The sequence below is a fragment of the Lepus europaeus genome, chromosome 11 (assembly GCF_033115175.1).
Source record: "Lepus europaeus isolate LE1 chromosome 11, mLepTim1.pri, whole genome shotgun sequence".
NCBI lineage: Eukaryota > Metazoa > Chordata > Mammalia > Lagomorpha > Leporidae > Lepus > Lepus europaeus.
In genome coordinates this window covers 233,559-251,254 of record NC_084837.1, presented here as the reverse complement: position 1 = coordinate 251,254, position 17,696 = coordinate 233,559, and the positions used below count along the sequence as shown (strand labels likewise).

The 17,696-nt window shown below is 59.6% G+C and overlaps 1 protein-coding gene across 1 annotated transcript; it reads right to left on the bottom strand.

The window, feature by feature from the left end:
• Positions 1 to 1,409: 1,409 nt before the first annotated feature.
• DET1 (DET1 partner of COP1 E3 ubiquitin ligase) lies at positions 1,410 to 14,834 on the bottom strand. Its single transcript, XM_062204913.1, has 5 exons — positions 14,745 to 14,834; positions 11,151 to 12,243; positions 8,670 to 8,857; positions 3,957 to 4,148; positions 1,410 to 2,306 (listed from the first exon to the last, which is right to left on the bottom strand). Exons 2-5 carry the CDS (start codon positions 12,231 to 12,233, stop codon positions 2,117 to 2,119), a joined length of 1,653 nt encoding a protein of 550 aa, XP_062060897.1. The 5' UTR covers positions 12,234 to 12,243; positions 14,745 to 14,834; the 3' UTR covers positions 1,410 to 2,116.
• Between the last annotated feature and the right edge of the window lie 2,862 nt (positions 14,835 to 17,696).

The following is a 17,696-nucleotide window of genomic DNA, read 5'->3' as shown; positions in this document are numbered from 1 at the left end:
GGGCGAGGTCAGAGTGGGGCAGAGGAGACAGAGGGGCAGTGGGCACCAGAGGTGCAGGCAGTGAGGACCACAGTCCAAGGCTGGGAGGGCCAGGGTCTGGGAGCGAGCAGAGGCCGGGACTCACAAGGACACAACCGCTCTACCCCCGCCCCCAGGGACATCACCCACACCCCCACTCCCTGCAAACTGCCTTCCAGATGCCGCGAGGTCCCTCTGATGCTCCCTGCACCTGCCCCACAGGAAGCCCAGCACCGTGCACAAGGCCTCTGCCTCACGACACCCAGCCCCCTGTTGAGTCAGCCCTGCCACCCAAGCCCAGGCACACTGCGGCCACATCGATAGATGGCCAGTCACTTGCCAACAGCCTCCCAGCCCCTCCCTGCCACTGTGACTACGTGCATGCTGGCCATGCATGTCCTCTGCCCTGGTCACAGGGCCCCCGCCCTCCTCCCCCTGTACCCAGAGACACTACATGACCTTTGTTCTGACGACCTCTACTCCATCTCTGGTCTCAGCCTCTGCATACTAGCACAGCGAGTTTGAATTTGAGTGGGTGCTCAAATCCTGTGCCGAACATGAACTTGGCAATTCAATGCTGGGGACGATGGGGCCTGGCCCCTCGGGTCACCTGCTCAAGTTCCCAAAGGAAGTGGTCTCGGTGGTGGAAAGAACATGGCACACGGCCCACCCTGAACCGCCTGTTTCACAGGGATGATGCTGACCTCACTGGCAGGTGCACCATGAGGTCAAACACAGAGCCCCAGATCTCTGGTATCTGGGTAAGAATGATGCCGTGCAGTGGGGCTGGGGTCTGTGGCCCCTCAGACGCAGGTAGAATGCCCTCCACAAGCAGGCCGCCGGCTGGAAAGCTGTCTCCACACCGACCGGCATCTCCCCCACTGATAGCTTCTCATGCTGTGTGTGTGACCTCACGGCCTTAAATCACACCTGGGTGGGGGCAATCTTCCACCCAGAGCTGGCAGAGGAGGGGGCTCTCCCTGGGGAAGAGTCAGACTGGCTCCAGGAGACCCTGGTTATCTTGTGTGACCTTGGGGCTTTAAGCCACACCTCCAGGTGGCTGCCATCTCTGACCCAGAGCTGGCAGGGGAGGGGGCTGGGCCCTAAGGACACAGAGACATCTCCAGGAAATCCCCACGTCCATCCGCTACCTCCATGAGCCCCAAGCCAATCAACATGCGTGTGACAAACCCCTGTCCAATGGGCACCCCCACAGAACAACCCAGTGAGCAGACAGTAATGCCTTAGACACCGGGTCACTTCCTCAGAGCCAGCGTCCCACTCGGGCACTCCGCCTGGGCTCCTCTCAGGCCAGACGCTTTCTCTGTCACCTGCCAATCAAATAAAAGTTCCTTTCCTGTCAAATAAGTCTCTGCAAATTGTTTCCTGGCTTTTTATTTCTATATTGAGCTGAGGAAAAGAACCCACGAGACTCGCTCCAGCAACTGCCCTCCCCACCACGACGGGGAAGGGAATGTGACAGGCGGCTGCCCAGCCTCCCAGGAGCCACCGGTCTGCTCTCTTCAGGGCCGCTGGAGCTGGGAGCTGCCACCACTCACACAATGGCCTACGCAGGCTCCTGGGAGTAGCTCACTCTCCACCCATGTGCACCGAGGGGATGACGCCAGCCTCCACAGGACAGGGTGCAAGGGCTGCAGCTCCCCCGGGGCAAACGAGTACTGGGGAACCCTGGCAGGCGACCGTCTCCCCACTGGCACTCACCACTTGCTGCTCCCGGGAGCGCTGCTGTGGCCAGGGCCTCCAGCTGTTTTCAGTCCCTGCTGGAACCCAGGGCGTGTGACAGGAGACGAGGCACTCATCCAACGGCAGGTATTTAAGTAAGAAAATACCAAGGCTTTATTCTTCTTGTTGTAGCGATGGCCCCGCGCTCGAAGATGCAACGCCCTTCTTCAGAGCAGTAAAAGCCACCCAGAGAACAAAGTGGGCTCAATCACCGCTGGGCACGCCCACAGGAAAGACGCAAGTGGGCCTTAAGCCCTCAGCAGGGGCCCTGTGCACAGCACAGCCCCGCCAGGCTGGAGTCCACGGAGCCTGGCGCCTCTGGAGCCCGAGGGGAGGGGTGAGGCCTCGGAGGTGCCTACGTGCAGCAGTGTCGCATGTGGAAGTTGACGACGTACTCGGCGTTAGTCCTCTGCACAGAAATGGCGAAAGGCTCAAAGGGGTGGAAGGTGAAGGCAACAAGGCGCCGCACGGTGTGGCTGACGGGGCGGCCGAGCAGGCCCGCCTGGATCTCAAACTTGAGCAGGCCGGAGTCGCGGGCGTAGAACCTGAAGGGACGGGGGAGAGCGCCAGGCTGACGAGGGAGCCCCCGCGCCCCCCAGCAGCCGGGGTCGGCCACCGTGAGCTGCACTCCGCCCCACCCACCATCAGCTGCCCCAGACAGCGGGAAACGGAAAGTGAGCTCTGCGTTGTTAGGCCGTCACGGGCAGAACAGAAGAGACTGCATTTCACCCGACCTACCTGATATGACAGCTCGCACTCAGCATAAACCCACAGGGAGACACTTCCCATTTTCTCTGCTCGCAATCTGCAGTACCTCGGCCAGCTCAAACTACGTTAAGGGCTCAGAGGCCACCCACGCTCGGGGCTCCACACAGCTCCAGGCAGATCAGGCCCAGCTAAGTTTCTCTCCTCTTTATCAGGAGAGCCAGAGGGAGACAGGGCTCCAATCATCTGCGTCCCCCACAAATGCCCACACTGGCCAGAGCTAGGCCTGAAGACGGAACTGCAGAGCGCCCACGTGGGTGGCAGGGACCCAGCTACCTGGGCCTTCATCTGCTGCCTCGCAAGGTGCATATTCGCAGGGAGCTGAATCAGGAGCAGAGCCAGGGTGCAGAGCCAGGCCCTCCGGGGTGGGACAGCAGTGTCTCATCCGCTGTGCCAACGCACAGCTATGAGTCTTTCATTGCTAAGGACCAAGTCTTTGGGGAATTTCTTCTTTCTCACACAGCTTTTAACTTTCAGTGTGACACAGGGAGACAGCAGGTGCTGGCAGCCCTCCCGGTACAAGCGCCTGTGTGCAGATGCAACATGGTGACGTGTTGTCGGGGACGAGAGGTGTAGCAGGGTGGGAACTGAATCGGGGGAGGGGCTCCACCGAATGAAGACCCCTGAACTGAGACCTCACAATTCCCCCTCCAGAAAGAAAAGATTTTCATGCCTGCTGACTCAACAATTCCACTCCTAGGAATAATTCAAGGAAGTCATGAAGTAACTAGGCTCAGGAGCTGAGGAGGGCCAGGGCTACATTCACTCCAACCTAAGGGGCGGGAAGGTGGCACACGCTCAGTACCAGGGGCTGGGCCAGGAGCAGCCGCGGGCACAGAATAAGGCGGCCACAGGCTACTGACCACACATGGCTGACACTACTGCTCCAACCTCTTCCACTTCCTGTCTACAACGCCAGCATCCCACATGAGCGCAGGTTCGAGTCCTGGCTGCTCCATTTCCAATCCTGCTCCCTGATAATGCACCTGGGAGGGTGCTCAAGCTCCTGCCACCCACGTGGGAGACTTGGATGGAGTTCTGGGCTCCTGGCTTCAGCTTGACCAGTTTCGGCCATTGCAGCCATTTGGGGAGTGAACCAAGGGATGGAAGACCTATTTCCTTTTCTCCCTCTAACTCTTCCTTTCAAATAAATCTTACAACACAGCAGTGTGTGTCCAGCACTCCTCACATGGGGCGTGGGGCTCCCCAAGTCCCCCAGCTCCCCAGACTGTAAGAGACAGGACAAATCAGAAATGTCTGTAATGTGTTTGAGCACCATGTGGGAAAGTACGGTGCAAAGCACTGACTCAACGTAATGTTCAGGTGAGGAGCAAAAAGCAGGAGAGATCTGGGAGACCAGGACTCGAGACAGAGGCACAGGCGTTACAGAAGCAGCCAGTCACAGAGAAACGTCGGGAAGACGCCTGTACCTGATGGGGTGATCTCCACAGGTCTTGGGGCGCTCCATGACTGACACCCACTTGTCGTCATAGCTGAACAGAGACAGGTCCAGGTAGGGGCTGCCGCTGTAGGACTGGGCACTGATGGGGAGCTGGCCCAGCAGCCGGCGCACGGCCTCCGTGTGCCCCCCGTACTTGGCGTTGATGATGGTGTCTTTGAACCTACAACAAAGCACCTGTGAGGAAGGCATTCTCGACAGGGACACAAACCTGCCCTGGGCTTTAACCCGACAACACGAGCCTGAGGACAACTCGCTCTGCGACTGAGAACGGCAGCTCAAACACCGAGCGCCTGGCTGCAAAGGCTCCAAATGTTAGCAAGGACCCTGCAAACAAGCTCAAGGAGAAGTGGCGTCCGTCGACAGAACAGCTCAACCTCCTTTCTCCCAAATGACAGCCTCAGACTGAACAGAGAAGGTGTGTGGGGTGCTGGGAACTGGGGGCGGGGCTGCCTCTGACCCTCCTGGGGCACCTCCTGGTGCTCTGCTGGGATGAAGCGTGGACCGGGCCACTCCCTCCTGCGGGACACCAGCCCCTCTGGACACGGAGGCGAATGCAGGGAACGCCAGCTCCGAGTGCTCAGGCCAGAAGCTGACCCTGCTGCACCCCCCACATGCACTCAGCACAGCACTGTTCTCCACAGCCAAAAAGAAGAAAACAAAAAACCAACAAAAGGGACCGGCGCTGTGGCGCAGCAGGTTAACATCCTGGCCTGAAGTGCTGGCATCCCATATGGGCGCGGGTTCAAGACCCGGCTGCTCCACTTCTGATCCAGCTCTCTGCTGTGGCCTGTGAAAGCAGTGGAAGATGGCCTAAGTCCTTGGGCCCCTGCACCCGCGTGGGAGACCCGGAAGAAGCTCCTGGCTCCTGGATTCAGATCAGCCCAGCTCCAGCCATTTACACCCAATTGGGGAGTGAACCATTGGATGGAAAACCTCTCTCTCTCTCTCTCTCTCTCTCTCTCTGCGCCTCTCCTCTCTCTGACTTTTAGATAGATAGATAGATAAATAGATAGATAGATAGATAGATCGATCTTAAAAACTAACAAAAACTGCCATTTTCAAAATGGTAACGTAAGCAGAAGTAGGGTGACTGTCGTATGACACTAACATCCAGGGGAGGAAGCTCACGTCTGAGACACTGACAGGGGCCATCGTGTGTCAGCGTCGGGCCGCCAAGGACACGCCCCAGTCTTTTTCTTTCTTCACTTTTCCTTCTTTTTGATTTTCTTAGAAAGAACACCAATGGCCTATCGGTATGCATTTTCTTAAATCTCTGTATTAAAGCGTATTAAATGGCTTAACCACCAAGAGAAAATAAACACAATTTCTTCAGCCCAGGGGAACAGGTGACGTAGCATCTCAGCCGCCAGCTCAGGGTGGAGTTACCTCAGAGCAGCTTTCCTGCCTTCCCCACTCTCTCCAGCTGCTTGCTCCACTCACCTGCTCTCAGCAGTCCTCACGCCCGTGGGGCCGACAGCCCACTGACTCAACTCCAGACACCCAGCACCCTGCACCAGCTCCGTTCTAGTCCTGAGAGCTGTGAGACGTCACAACCCAGCCTGCGCCACGCCAGCCCACAGCCAAGGAGCAGCACTCGGTGCACACAACATGCACGAGCACGGGACCCTGTGTCAGGCGACACACTGCAGCTCCGTGCAAGCCCGGCCCAACCCAGGAAGACCACACGACCCCTCTGCTCAAATGCAGGGCAGCCCCTCATTCACAAGGTCACCGTAAGGAACGGCCCCGTGAACCTGGCTGCCTGGACCCGGTTCCTGACCACCCCCAGCACTGACCCTGACCCTCAGTCATCCAAATCAAGCCACCCCGGTCTCCTGGGCGTCCCCGATAGGCACCAGGTCCTCCTTGCCCTTCGACTCGCTACGCCCGCCTCCCCTGCCTGTCCACAAGCTCGCCCCCTCCAAATGCAGCATTCAGGGGGCCTATACTGACCGCCCAACAGTCAGACCCACCAGATAGTCCAACATTTAACTTTTTCCTCAGACACACCCCTACTGCTCTGTCTGCAGGCTGGTCACTCTCACCCCACACCCTGCCTCTGCCATCACGCTCAGAACTCCCTCTGCCTCCCTCCAGTGTGGAACTCCTCAAAAAAAAAAAGGGGGGGGGTTATTTACTCATTTGTAAGGCAGAGTTAGAGAGAGAGACAGAGAGATCTTCCCTCCAATGGCTCACTCCCCGATGGCCACAATGGCCAGGTTGCAGCCAAGAGCTAGGAATTCATCCAGGTCTCCCACGTGGGTGGCAGGGACCCAAGCACTCGGGCCATGCTGACTGCTTTTTCCAGGAGTGCCAGCAGGGAGCTGGATCAGAGCGGAGCAGCCGGGACATGCACTGGCGCCCACATGGGATGCCAGCATCACAGGCAGCAGCTCTACCTTCTACAAAGGGCCCCACTATCGGACTCTTCCCTGCAAACTCTTGTGGGCTGGTGAAGTGCTCTTCCAGAGGCTTCTGTAGACAAGGTACCAGGAAGCGACTGCTGGAGGCCTTATGGGTCTGAGGACATCGCTGTTCTACCCAACTTCTGGATATACGAATGCAGATTAAAAACCACTTTTTCTTTCATAGCGTTCTGGGGGGTCTGACTGAATGGCTCCACTTCCAACCCAGCTTCCTGCAGACGAACCTGGGAGGCAGCAGTGAGGGCTCGAGGGCTTGAGTCTCTGCCACCCGCGCGGGAGACCCAGATGGAGCTCCTGGTTCCTGGCATCAGCCTGGTCCAGCCCCAGCTGTTGCAGACATCTGGGGAGTGAACCAGCAGATGGAAGCTCTCCCTCCCTCCCTCTGCCTTTCAAATAGATAAAACTGGATTAAACAGTAACAAAAAAGGAAATAGTGAATTTTAGTAAAGGCTACATTTAACAATAAGCTTGCAAAAATTCCCAAGATTTTCAGTCCGCTCTCCCACGCCACACGGAGCTGGGCCCCGTGGCCGTGAAAGGTGCTGCTGGTTGGCACCCAGGGCCTCCAGCACTGCACAGCGGTCTGACGTCACTCCCGCCCCTCTGTCGCTCCTCTGCAGTGAGCTGGATTGGGACTTCCTGGCCTCATTCTCTCCTCCTACCGTTCCACTTCCCCTTCTCAGAGCTGCTCCAGAGCCTGCAGCAACTCCCTTTTCCCCAGGGCTTCTCGTGCTCCAGGAATGTTCTCACACCTGGCGACACGGCCACTGAGTGCGCCTCCGCTGACACTCGTTCATGACCTGCTTGATTTGAAAGCTGATCTTAAAAAAAAGAAAATTCATTCCACATTGGAAAAAGCACAATCTGATTTACGTTCTACTCCCAGAATCCCTTCTACACTGAACGGGGACGCTAACAAAGTGGACTTGGCCACCCAGGGACAGAGGAAAGGGCCGTCCCGCTGTCCAGGAACCAGCACCTCCGACTCAGGCGTGGTTACTCTGCTCCTGGGCACCAGTGCCCTCGAGCTCTGACCTGCCTCACTCCCCAGAGCACACGCTCCCTGCAAGAGGCTAAGGCGAGGAATGCCTGAGGCAGGTGCAGTCTGATCCTTGTCTGACCTCGGCAGGCTCCAAGGAGCGCTTCCCTTCAACGAGCTCTGGCTCCTCAGAGGCCCTGTCATGGGGGTGTGTGTGTGTGTGTGTGTGTGGATCCAGGGTGACTGGGGTGACTGGGGACAGATGCAGGTGACTGGGGACAGATGCAGGAGACCCAACTGCTCCTTCCAGAACATCGGCAAAGCTCTGGTTCCACCTGCCTCACAGGCGCCTGCAGGGACACGAGGGCCCCGCCCCGCGTCCTCTGGTTCCGTGGTGACTCAGCCCTGCAGACTCAGCCTCTACTCTAAGCCTTGTCAGCCATCACTCGCTCACTGGACTTTCAGTGTCCAAGTCTTTGTCAAAATCCCCAACCTGGGGCCCAGCACGTCAAGCCACAGCCTGTGACGCCAGCCTCCCATGTTGGAGTGCCAGTTCAAGCCCCTGCTGCTCCACTTCCAATCCAGCATCCTGCTGGTGCACCCGGACAGGCAGCAGAAGACAGTCCAGGTATATGGGCCCCCGGCACCCATTGTGGGAAGCCCAGATGCAGCTCCTGGCTCCTGGCTTCGGTCCAGCCAGGACCTTGCTGTTCTGTCGCAGGCTTCTGGGGAGTGAACCAGTCAGTGGAAGATCTCTCTGTGTCTGTCCCTCCCTCTCTGTCACTCTGCCTTTCAAATAAATAAATAAATCTTAAAAAATAATAATAATAAAGACAGGAACTGTGTCTTATCAAAAAAAAAAAAAAAACAAAACCCATAACTCTTGCCTCCAATCATCTCCTCTCCCTTCTCTGTTCTTAGAAATTCGCTCCTCTTACTCCCTCCGTCACCTTAGTGGGTTTGGGATGCAGCAGAGAAACACGCACATACTCAACACACCATGTCTAGCCGAAGTTCTGAACGACGTCCTCGATCCTTCCCTCAGCACACAGCTGAGTGCGTGACCGTGCACCACAATCACACCCAGCACACCCAGCGCCGTGCAGTAACTCCACAGGGGCTGGCCACGACAGACGTCCAGGACAGCACCCAGGGTGCTAGCCAAGGCCGAGTGGACAGAGACTAAGAGGTGTTCTGACAGAGATGGCCGCTGGCCCAGCACCAGCCATTTTTCCACAGAGAACTCCAGTTTGCTCAGCCGGGCGGAGCGGCTTACCGGCGCTGGATCTGCCTTGCGAAGTTGTTGCTGGAAGCTGAGCAGGGAAACTGGACCTCGCTGTGCAGGGTGGCGTTGCGGAAGAGGTCGCAGAAGTTTTCGAAGAGCTCCAGAAGCTCATCCGACGTGTTCTCGAACACCGCGATGACCTCCGTCGTCACCATGTTGTACACCACGAAGAAAGACGCCTGCACAGAAGACAGCGCCACGCCCAGCGCACCAGGGTTAAGACTCAGCCGCCCAAAGGAAACAGGCGAACACCACGGCTTCTGCGGGAGGGGGAAACGTGGCTCCGTGGGTTCTGGGGAAGGAGGAGGACTCGGTGAGGCCCGGCACTGACCGACTGCCCGCTGCCTCCGAGCTCTGAAATCACCAGGCGCGCAGCACGGGTGCACAAGTTTTCCACCTTTCACTTTTCAAACTACACAAATTCAGTATTTCTCCTTCCCAGTGTTTCTTCCCTATCTGTTTCCCAGATCCACCATGAATTTAAAAGAAATTTCTTAAAACACAAGACTTCATTTTCTTTCATGCTGAGAGCGTCATCTGCAGCCAGGCTGCCTGTTGGCACACTGCTTTCTCCTGTGCGTGCACAACTGGCAGCTCCAGAGGTGGTCACTGTCCCCTCTGGATAGTTCCAACGCACAGAGACCACCCGGGCGGCTGCATCCCCACAGGGCACTGCTGGACCAAGAGCCCTCGGTTTCCTCCTCATCTGCGGTGTGGCTACGTGTAAGGACTGCAGCAGTGAGATCAGAAGGGAACCCTAAAAAGCCTCAGATGCCACAGGAGACAGAGAAGCCCCCGGAGGACAAGCCCCTGCTGCCCTCCACCCTGCCCGACGTGGAAGCTGAGGAGCCTGATTTGAGTAGAGCAGTAAGAACTAAACTGCAGTCAGCATCCCACGCTCCCATGGGAGCTCGGAACTGCACCATCTCTGGACCCCCGCCCACCGCCTTACCAGTGCTCGGCCCCTCCCAAGGTTTATGCTGCAGGCTCTCTCCGTCTCCCGGAAGCTACATTTGGCCACTCATTACAGAGGCTGGATGCTAACCTGAGCACCATCAAGGCTCCGGCTAGGATGCCTTGCTGGAACCCACAAATTAGAGGGGAGAAGGGTGAGGAGGGCAAGCTGGGCAAATGGATCTAAAGGACACTTAGAACAGGTCACCTGTGGATCCAGGGTGACTGGGGAGAGATGCAGGTGACTAGGGACAGATGCAGGCCACAGCCACCGCAGCCATCAAAAACCAGGTCATCCTGGGCAGCAATATGAGAACGCAAGGGAGTTACAGCTCAGACCTAAACCACACTGGGTCCTTCCCTTCCCGAGCCCTGGACGACACTGCGTCCTGCCAGGCTTCAGCGGGTCTCACAAGGAGCACCTGCCCACCCACCCTCCAGGGCAGCCCCAGGACACACAAGACCTCCCAATGTGTGAGTTCCTCACTGACCGACCGGGAAGACACTGGGTGAAAAAGAAGGCTTGTCTCTACTCGGAGCTCCCGACTCACAACAGGGCTGACTCAGCAGGGAAGGTGACAAGACATTCCGCACAGGCACCGGCAAGTGCTAGGGCGAGAAGCCAGCAGCAGCAGAGATCAGCGCGGGAGCAGACCCAGCTCACGCTGGCTGTTCCAGCCTCACAGGAGAAAGGGCAGGAAGGTCGGCCTCTCCCTTGGTCAGTGCTAGGTGGAGAACTCGATCCCAAAACACCCCGAACCGAACCTCGAGTCTGAGCAGAGCCTGGCCCCCAGCACCCCAGCTTTCACCAGAACTGAAAGCCCTGTGGGGCCTGGGAGGGCGGAAACCCCAGCTCTCCAGTGCCCTTCCCACAGGACGCAGGCACAGGTCAAGAGCACAGGGCTCGTGGGGCAGGGACTGATGTGACCCCTAGAGGGTCTGCCTCTTTGTTCAGCACACTCGTCCCCACGCCAGGACAGATGGCACAGCCTCCAAGGGCAGGGGCCGGAAAGCACCCCGACCTCCCTACAGGAAATGAAAACACCTGCAGGAGAATCGGACAGAACCGCAGAGACCAGGCCAGGTCAACGGCTTCAGCTTCAGCTTCCACAGAGGCCAGGCAAAGGGAGCCGATTTTAAGTTTGAGCCTGGGGACAGCAACAATTCAGACTGTGCAAAATGTGCTCTTGGGGCCAGTGCCTGTGATGGCCTCATGCTACATGGGCGCCGGTTCAAGTCCTGGCTGCTCCACTTCCAATCCAGCTCCCTGCTCATGTGCCCATGAAAAGCAGCAGAAGATGGCCCAAGGACTTGGGCCTCTGCACCCACATGGGAGACCTAGAGGAAGCTCCTGGCTCCTGGCTTCAGATTGGCCCAGCCCCGGCCATTGTGGCCATTTGGGGAGTGAACAGTGGACGGAAAACCTCTCTCTCTCTCTCTCTCTGCCTTTCAGATAAATCAATCAATCTTACTAACAATAAAAAGATGTGCCCGGGGGCGGCCCGGGGGCGGGGCTACCTGGGAGGGGTCTGTGACCCGCAGCGTCACCACGTCCTCACTCGTGTACTTGATGAAAAGGTGGTCCTCGTCCAGCAGCTGCATCTTCCACATGCGCAGCTGCCGCAGCTGGTCGAAGTACTGGAAGAAGCGCCTCTTGGCCATGGCACTGCCGTCCTGCTCTGCCCGGCGCCACAGGTACACCAGCAGGCGGTGTTTCAGGGAGTTGATGACAGGGTCCCTGAAGGGATTGGCCATGCCCGTCTGGCTGTCGCGCTGCACCTCGGGGAAGACAGCCGACACGGTGAGCAGGTCGTCCTCGTAGCAGAAGCGGCCGATGGTGCGCACGTCCATGAAGGTGCCCTCGGGGGTCACCTGGAAGACGTGGATGGTCTGCTGCTGCACCGACAAGATGGCCAGGATGTTCTTGTACAGGTACAGCCCCTGGTTGTGGGACAGGACCACCTTGTCACACTTGAGCGTGCGCGTGTCGCACAGACGGCCGGTGTGCAGGTCGATGATGTGCAGCGAGTAGTCCTCCAGCGGGGACCGCGGGTTGGGGGTCACCGACTCGCTGTTGCGGTACACCTCGTAGAAGGGGGGGTGGGGCTCGTCCGGCAGGTAGGCAGCCGAGCCCACGATGACACAGCGGCAGTCGTCCGTGAACAGGCTGCACTCCCGGTTCAGGTGCTCGCCGTTGGCGGCCACGTTGGTGATGTGCAGCAGGACAAAAAAGCGTTCGAAGAGCCGGCCCCGGATGCCAACCGCCCGCTGGTCACTGCCATTGGACAGGATCTCGCCCCCACACCCCTGCAGCAGGTCCTGCGCTGCCTGGCAGCCCTGGTACTCATAGATCTCCAGAGACGTCTGGTCCGAGGAGAAGGCAATGAAGTAGCGTCCGTCAGGCGAGAACTTGCGCAGGAAACACGGAGGCTTCTCCACGTTGACCACCGTGAAGTTGGGGAAGACGTTCTGGTGGAACACACGCACCTGGTGCCAGTGGGTGCCGGCCTTGCCCGAGCTGATCCGCCGGCGCTCCAGGCGGTGAATGACATTCTGGTTCTGGATTCTTCGGGGTTTGATGGTGGAAGCATGGTGATCCATCGTCACATCTCTGCATGAGAAGTCCAGAGGTCAAGAGAAGGAAGCAGAGTCTGCCACAGCACAGGTCCAGGCGAGCACACCCCCAGCTCCCACCAGTTCCCTCGGCCCTCCCCTTCCCAGACCAGTCGGCAGTGGGCCTGGGGCTTCCGCGTCTGGACACAGGACGGAGGCAGGAGTCGCCTCCACATGTGCTCAGCTGTTGGGACCGTCCACCGGGAGGGAGAGTGTCAGAGTCCTGTGCATCCACTGGGCAAGGTGCCCACAGGCCCAGGACAGCAGTGGGTTCAGCGCTGCCCCATCAAAGTCCCAAGGGTGCTTTTTGCAGATAAAGACTCATCTTAAAGAACAAAGTTGGAGGATTCACACTTCTGATTTCAAGGCAAATCAGAGCCCCACACGCCTGTGGCCAGAGGGAAAGGACACAGACGGTGCTGGAAAAACTGGATTTCGGCATGCAAAGCTCCAGTGCGGATCCTGACCTCACACCACTGACCGAAGTCAAGCCAGGAAATTACAGACCTGAGGGAAATACACAGCTCCTGGAAGAAAACACAGAAGAGCTTCGTGACGCCAGACTTGGCGACAACACAGGGCCTAAAGCACAGGCAACAGGACACACAGACCACGGCTACATCAGGCTGGAAAACCCCCGTGCCTCCCGGAACACAGCCCAGAGAGGGGAGCAGAGAGACCATTCGCAAACATTAAATCCGACAAGGAGCTAATACTCGGATCACAAAGATTTACATAACCAACAACAATAAAATAACGCAATTTCAAAGCAGATGAGGGGCCAGCACTGTGGCATAGCAGGTAAAGCTACCGCCTGCAGTGCCAGCACCCTTATGGGCACCAGTTCGAGTCCCGGGAGCTCCACTTCCAATCCAGCTCTCTGCTATGGCCTGGGAAAGCAGTGGAAGATGGCCCAAGTGCTTGGGCCCCTGCACCCACGTGGGAGACCCAGAAGCTCCTGGCTCCTGGCTTCGGATCGGTGCAGCTCCAGCCATTGCAGCCAACTGGGGAGTGAACCAGAGATGGAAGACCTCTCTCTGTCTGCCTCTCCTTCTCTCTATGTGTAACTCTTTCAAATAAATAAATACATCTTTAAAGAAAAAAAAAAGCAGATGAAGTACCTGCACAGATAATTCTCAAGTGAAGATACAGAAACGGCCAAGAAGCCAACAGATGCTCCTCAAGGTCGCGGAGAAACGCAAATCAGAACCAGAAGATGCCACCTCACACTCACACTCAGTAAGGATTGTACAATCAAAAAAAAAAAAAACCAGAAAACAACAAGTATGGTTAAGGGTGTAGAGAAACCGGAACTCAGGCGCTGGTACTATAAGATGGTACTGGCTGTAGAAGACAGTATGGAGGTTCCTCAAAAAAATTAAAAACAGAATTCCCACATAACCCACAATTCCTCTCTGTAAATCCACGGTAACTGGAGCTGAGATCCTGAAGAGGAATGTGCACACCCACGTCCACAGTCGGCGGCATCGCTGGGCCTCTGCCGTCGGCTACCACTCACAGGAACCCGGGCCCCCAGGCCGGACACGCCGTCACCAAGGGCAGCACCCTGCACTTCCTCACGGCTCTCTCCGTGCGGGTTTCACAAGGTTTTACACTAAGATAAACTTCTCCATTAATTTAATGTTCCACACAGACGTCCATGCAGCCACACCACTCACCCGCACACTGCTCCAGGTAACCCCACCACCGCCCCGACTCTCCCCTCGCCTTCACTGCCTCCAGCCCTGGCCAACTGGGGGGCCTAAGGGCCATCCGTCCCCGAGCGGCGGGTCAGGAAGTGCTCCCCGGCCACCCCAGCTAACTGGGGCCACCCTTCATCTTGCAATCCCCGGCTGCTGGCACCATCCGCACCGGACCCTCACAGGCTCCAAACAGGAAAGAACCACGGCCGCCCTAGCCACCCAGTACCGGGCCTGGTGGGTGGGGGCACAGGCCCTTCTGGGTGTTCCGGAACAGAGGTGAGAGCCTGGCTGAAGCCGGGGGGCGGGGGCAGATGCTAAGCCAGTGCTTCCCGGGGAACAGGGGCGCAGATCTTCCATCCTGTGATGGCTTCCAGCGCGAGGGGACGCCAAGGGGCGGCATGGGGGCCAGAGCACGGTCTAGATGTGCCCGAGCGGCGGCACGGGGGTCCAGGCCATGGCCCAGGTGCCCGGGGTGCGGCACGGCTGCAGGGGAGGGAAAGGGGCCACAGGTGCCAAAGGGGACGGCACAGGTGCCCAGCGGGACGCACGGGGGTCCAGGGGAGGGAGGGGGCCGCGGGGGTCCCGTGAGCGACACAGGTGCCCGAGCGGCGGCGGGGCCGCGGGGGTCCCGTGAGCGACACAGGTGCCCGAGCGGCGGCACCGGGGTCCAGGGCACCCGGCAGGTGCCCGGGGTGCGGCACGGGTGGCCGGAGACGCCCCATGAAGAAACGCCGGCGAGAACGCCCCGGAAGGGTCGCATGAGCTTGAGAGCCTGGGCAGGCGGAGAAGTCCTCACCTGTCCCGTCGTGCTCAAGGGGCCGGGGACATGAACGCCCCAGCCCGCCCGGTGCGCGCCGACGCGGGCCGCGCCCCCGCCATGCTCAGCCGCACCGCCGGTGCCGCCGTCGCCACCGCCACCGGAAGTGAGGCGCAGCGAGAGGGGAAGTGCGGGCAGCGCGGCACCGCCCTCGGGCGCCAAGGCTGCAGCGCCCCCTGGAGGCGGGCGGTGGAGGGCGAGCCGGCCGCTCCGGTCAGGCGGAGGCCGCTGCGGGACGCGCTTCCGAAACCGTGGACCGGAGCTTCGGTCCCGCACTGTCTCCCCCGCTGAGCAGTGCTGCTCTCCCCGGTCTCCCGACAGCGAGCGCCGCGGGCCAGATGTGCGTGCCCGCGGCTCCCGTGCCAGCAGGTGCAGCCGGGGCGGCAGGTGAGGCAGGTGAGCGCCTGCCGCGGAGTGGAGCGCGCTACCCCGAGCCGACGGGTTGGCTTTGGTTTTTTGGTTTCTGTGCTGACTTGGAGGGGGTCGGCTTGTTTCCGGACGGGGTCCACCTGCAGGAGCTCCGGGAGGGCTGGATTCCCGTCCCGTGTCTGCACGCCGGGGTTGGGGTGAGGCTGGTTCTGTTCACCGCCAGTGCGTCCCACCTGCGAGTCCGTTAACCTGCCTGTGCCCCGGATTCCCGCCTGTGCACTGGGGCGAGGCAGGCGGGAGGAGCAGAGAGGGTCGTGTGTAGAACTCTCAGCACTCGGCCTGGCACATATTTTTTTTAATGACTTATTATTTGTTTGAAAGGCAAAGTTACAGACAGAGAGGGAGAGACAGAGAGAGTCTTTCATCTCCTGGTTCATTCCCCCAAATGATTGGCCACAAAGGCTGGAGCTGGGCCAATCCGAAGCCAGGAGCCAGGAGCTTCTTCCCGGTCTCCCTTGCTGGTGCAGGGGCCCAAGGACTTGGATCACCTTCCACTGCTTTCCCAGGCCATTAGCAGGGAGTTGGATCAGAAGTGGAGCAGCCGGGACTCTAACCAGCACCCAAGTGGGATGCCGGCACTGCAGGCTGCAGCTTAGCCGGAGGCGCCACAACACTGTCCCCTCAGGGAAGACTTTTGTGTGCCAGACCCTGGGTGGTTATGTCACCTGGGAGATTTCATTGAATCCCTGTCAGGAGGATGTTGGAGCCCATTTCACAGATGCACAAACTGAGCCTCGGTCTCACCAGCTCCATCCTGCTTTGCATGGCTCACTCTTCCCACAGAGGCCTCTGCTGCTCTGCAGGAATTTCCCGTTCTTTATGGTCCCAGCTCTTTATTCCCCGCCCGGCACGGCCCCACACTCTCTGCCCTGCCGCTCGGTTCTCCCTGTCCTCCATGTCCCTCACCTCTGCTGCCCCTCAGGTCGGGGACACAGGAGGGGTTTCCAGATCGTGCCCGGCGTTTCCCGTGTTACGTAGTTCCTGCTGCAAACCCCTCACTCGCGGCGCGGCTTTCCACCTGCTGCTGTTCCCAAGGCAGAGCAGCTCTAGCATCAGCCTGGCCTGGGTCCAGACCCGCCCGGTGTGCAGGGGTCTGGGGGCCAGGAGCAGCAGCAAGCACAGCTCAGAGGTCACGCTTGCCATGAGGCTGCACACCGGCGAGGCTGCACCGAGAGTCCGGCCTCCGAGAAGACTTCAGGGGATTGCAGGCGACCTCCGCGGGGTTTGGGGAGCCCGACCTCGCGGGAGGGGCGTTGAATAGCCCCGGAGAACAGAAGCTGCGGGAAGGGTGCTGGGCGTAGGCTCCAGGGCGCAGAGCAGGGGAAGCACGGCCAGAGACTCGGGTGCAGAGCGCGGGCGCGCGGCGGAGGCTCTGGGGACCCGGAGTCTCCCCTCCCCCTCCAGGACGTGACCACTGCCAAAAGAGGGACACGCGTGTTCGCGGCCTCTTCAGCACCTGCGCGCCCCGTGCCCTGACCCACAAGCTGCGGGCGCGGTCAGCACCACGGACAGGGCCTGGTCTCCCAGCGCGCCCAGTCGCTGGGCGGGGCCACCCCTGCCCAAGCCGCCCCTCGCGGCGTCCCCCCTCGCCAGAGCCAGGGTCCCCATCTGCAGGCACTGCCTGAAGCCACCGTGACTCGCGAAGCCCCTCCCGGCCGGAGTCCCCTTGTCCTCGGTCAGGGTGACATGAAGAAACGACAAAGCGTGAAACAGTGCGGGGTCCCAGGCCTGCTTCTTCCCCGCCCCCTCGCCCCGCTTTCCCTTGAACCCCAACCCTGGGTGTGGCGCAGCCTGGACCCCGCCTGGCCCTTCTCATTGCAACTTGTGGCCTGGTCCCACCAGGGCTGTGAGCATCCAGAGCTGTCAGTCCTGACCAGGCCCTCTGGCCAACACCCCCTCAAGGTCCACCTGCAGAGGGCAGTGGGCTTTCCAGGTGTCGCTCGCCTGGTGCTCTCACCCTCCAGCCCCTTCTGCCTCTCTCTCACCTTCCTGCTGTGGGCGGGGCTCACCCAGCTTCCCACCCCTCCTGCTGGTTCACAGCCCTGTGTCCTCCCAGGTGGGTCTGGTGGCCTGTGGTTCACGTTCCAGCCTGGTCACCCCAGGGCTGGCCCAGGACAGGCCCAGGGCCATGGTTCTTGGACTCCCAGAGTCAGCAGTGAGCTGGTGGTTGGGGGAGGCAGGTGCCTTGGGGGTGGTCGGGCCACCAGGGCTCCTCCAGCTATCTCGGCTGCCCCTCTTCAGGGCTCCAGCCCCTGCAACTAAGGGGCAGCTACTGGCCTGGAGGGGACACACAGCTGTTGCCTCCCCCAGCCAGTCCCCGCCCTCCCTGGTGGCCTTGCTGGGTGAGATCCACTCTGCGTCTACCTTGTGCCTTTGTCTGGAAGAAGAGAGCTTCTCCCTGTGGCTGCTCTGTGTGGCCTGGGCCCCGGCCACTTCAGGGACCAGGGACAGTGTCCTTCCGGGGCTGCATCTCTGCCGTGCCACGTGCAACCCTGCCACGCT

Bases quoted from the DNA above. Each gene is read 5' to 3' on its own strand.
- DET1 (XM_062204913.1), bottom strand. From the start codon at position 12,233: ATGGATCACCATGCTTCCACCATCAAACCCCGAAGAATCCAGAACCAG. The intron at 4,149-8,669 runs GTAAGCCGCTCC...GCTTTGTTGTAG, and splicing joins GCAAGGCAGATCCAGCGCCG to GTTCAAAGACACCATCATCA. The intron at 2,307-3,956 runs GTACAGGCGTCT...CCGTCCCTTCAG, and splicing joins TGTGGAGATCACCCCATCAG to GTTCTACGCCCGCGACTCCG.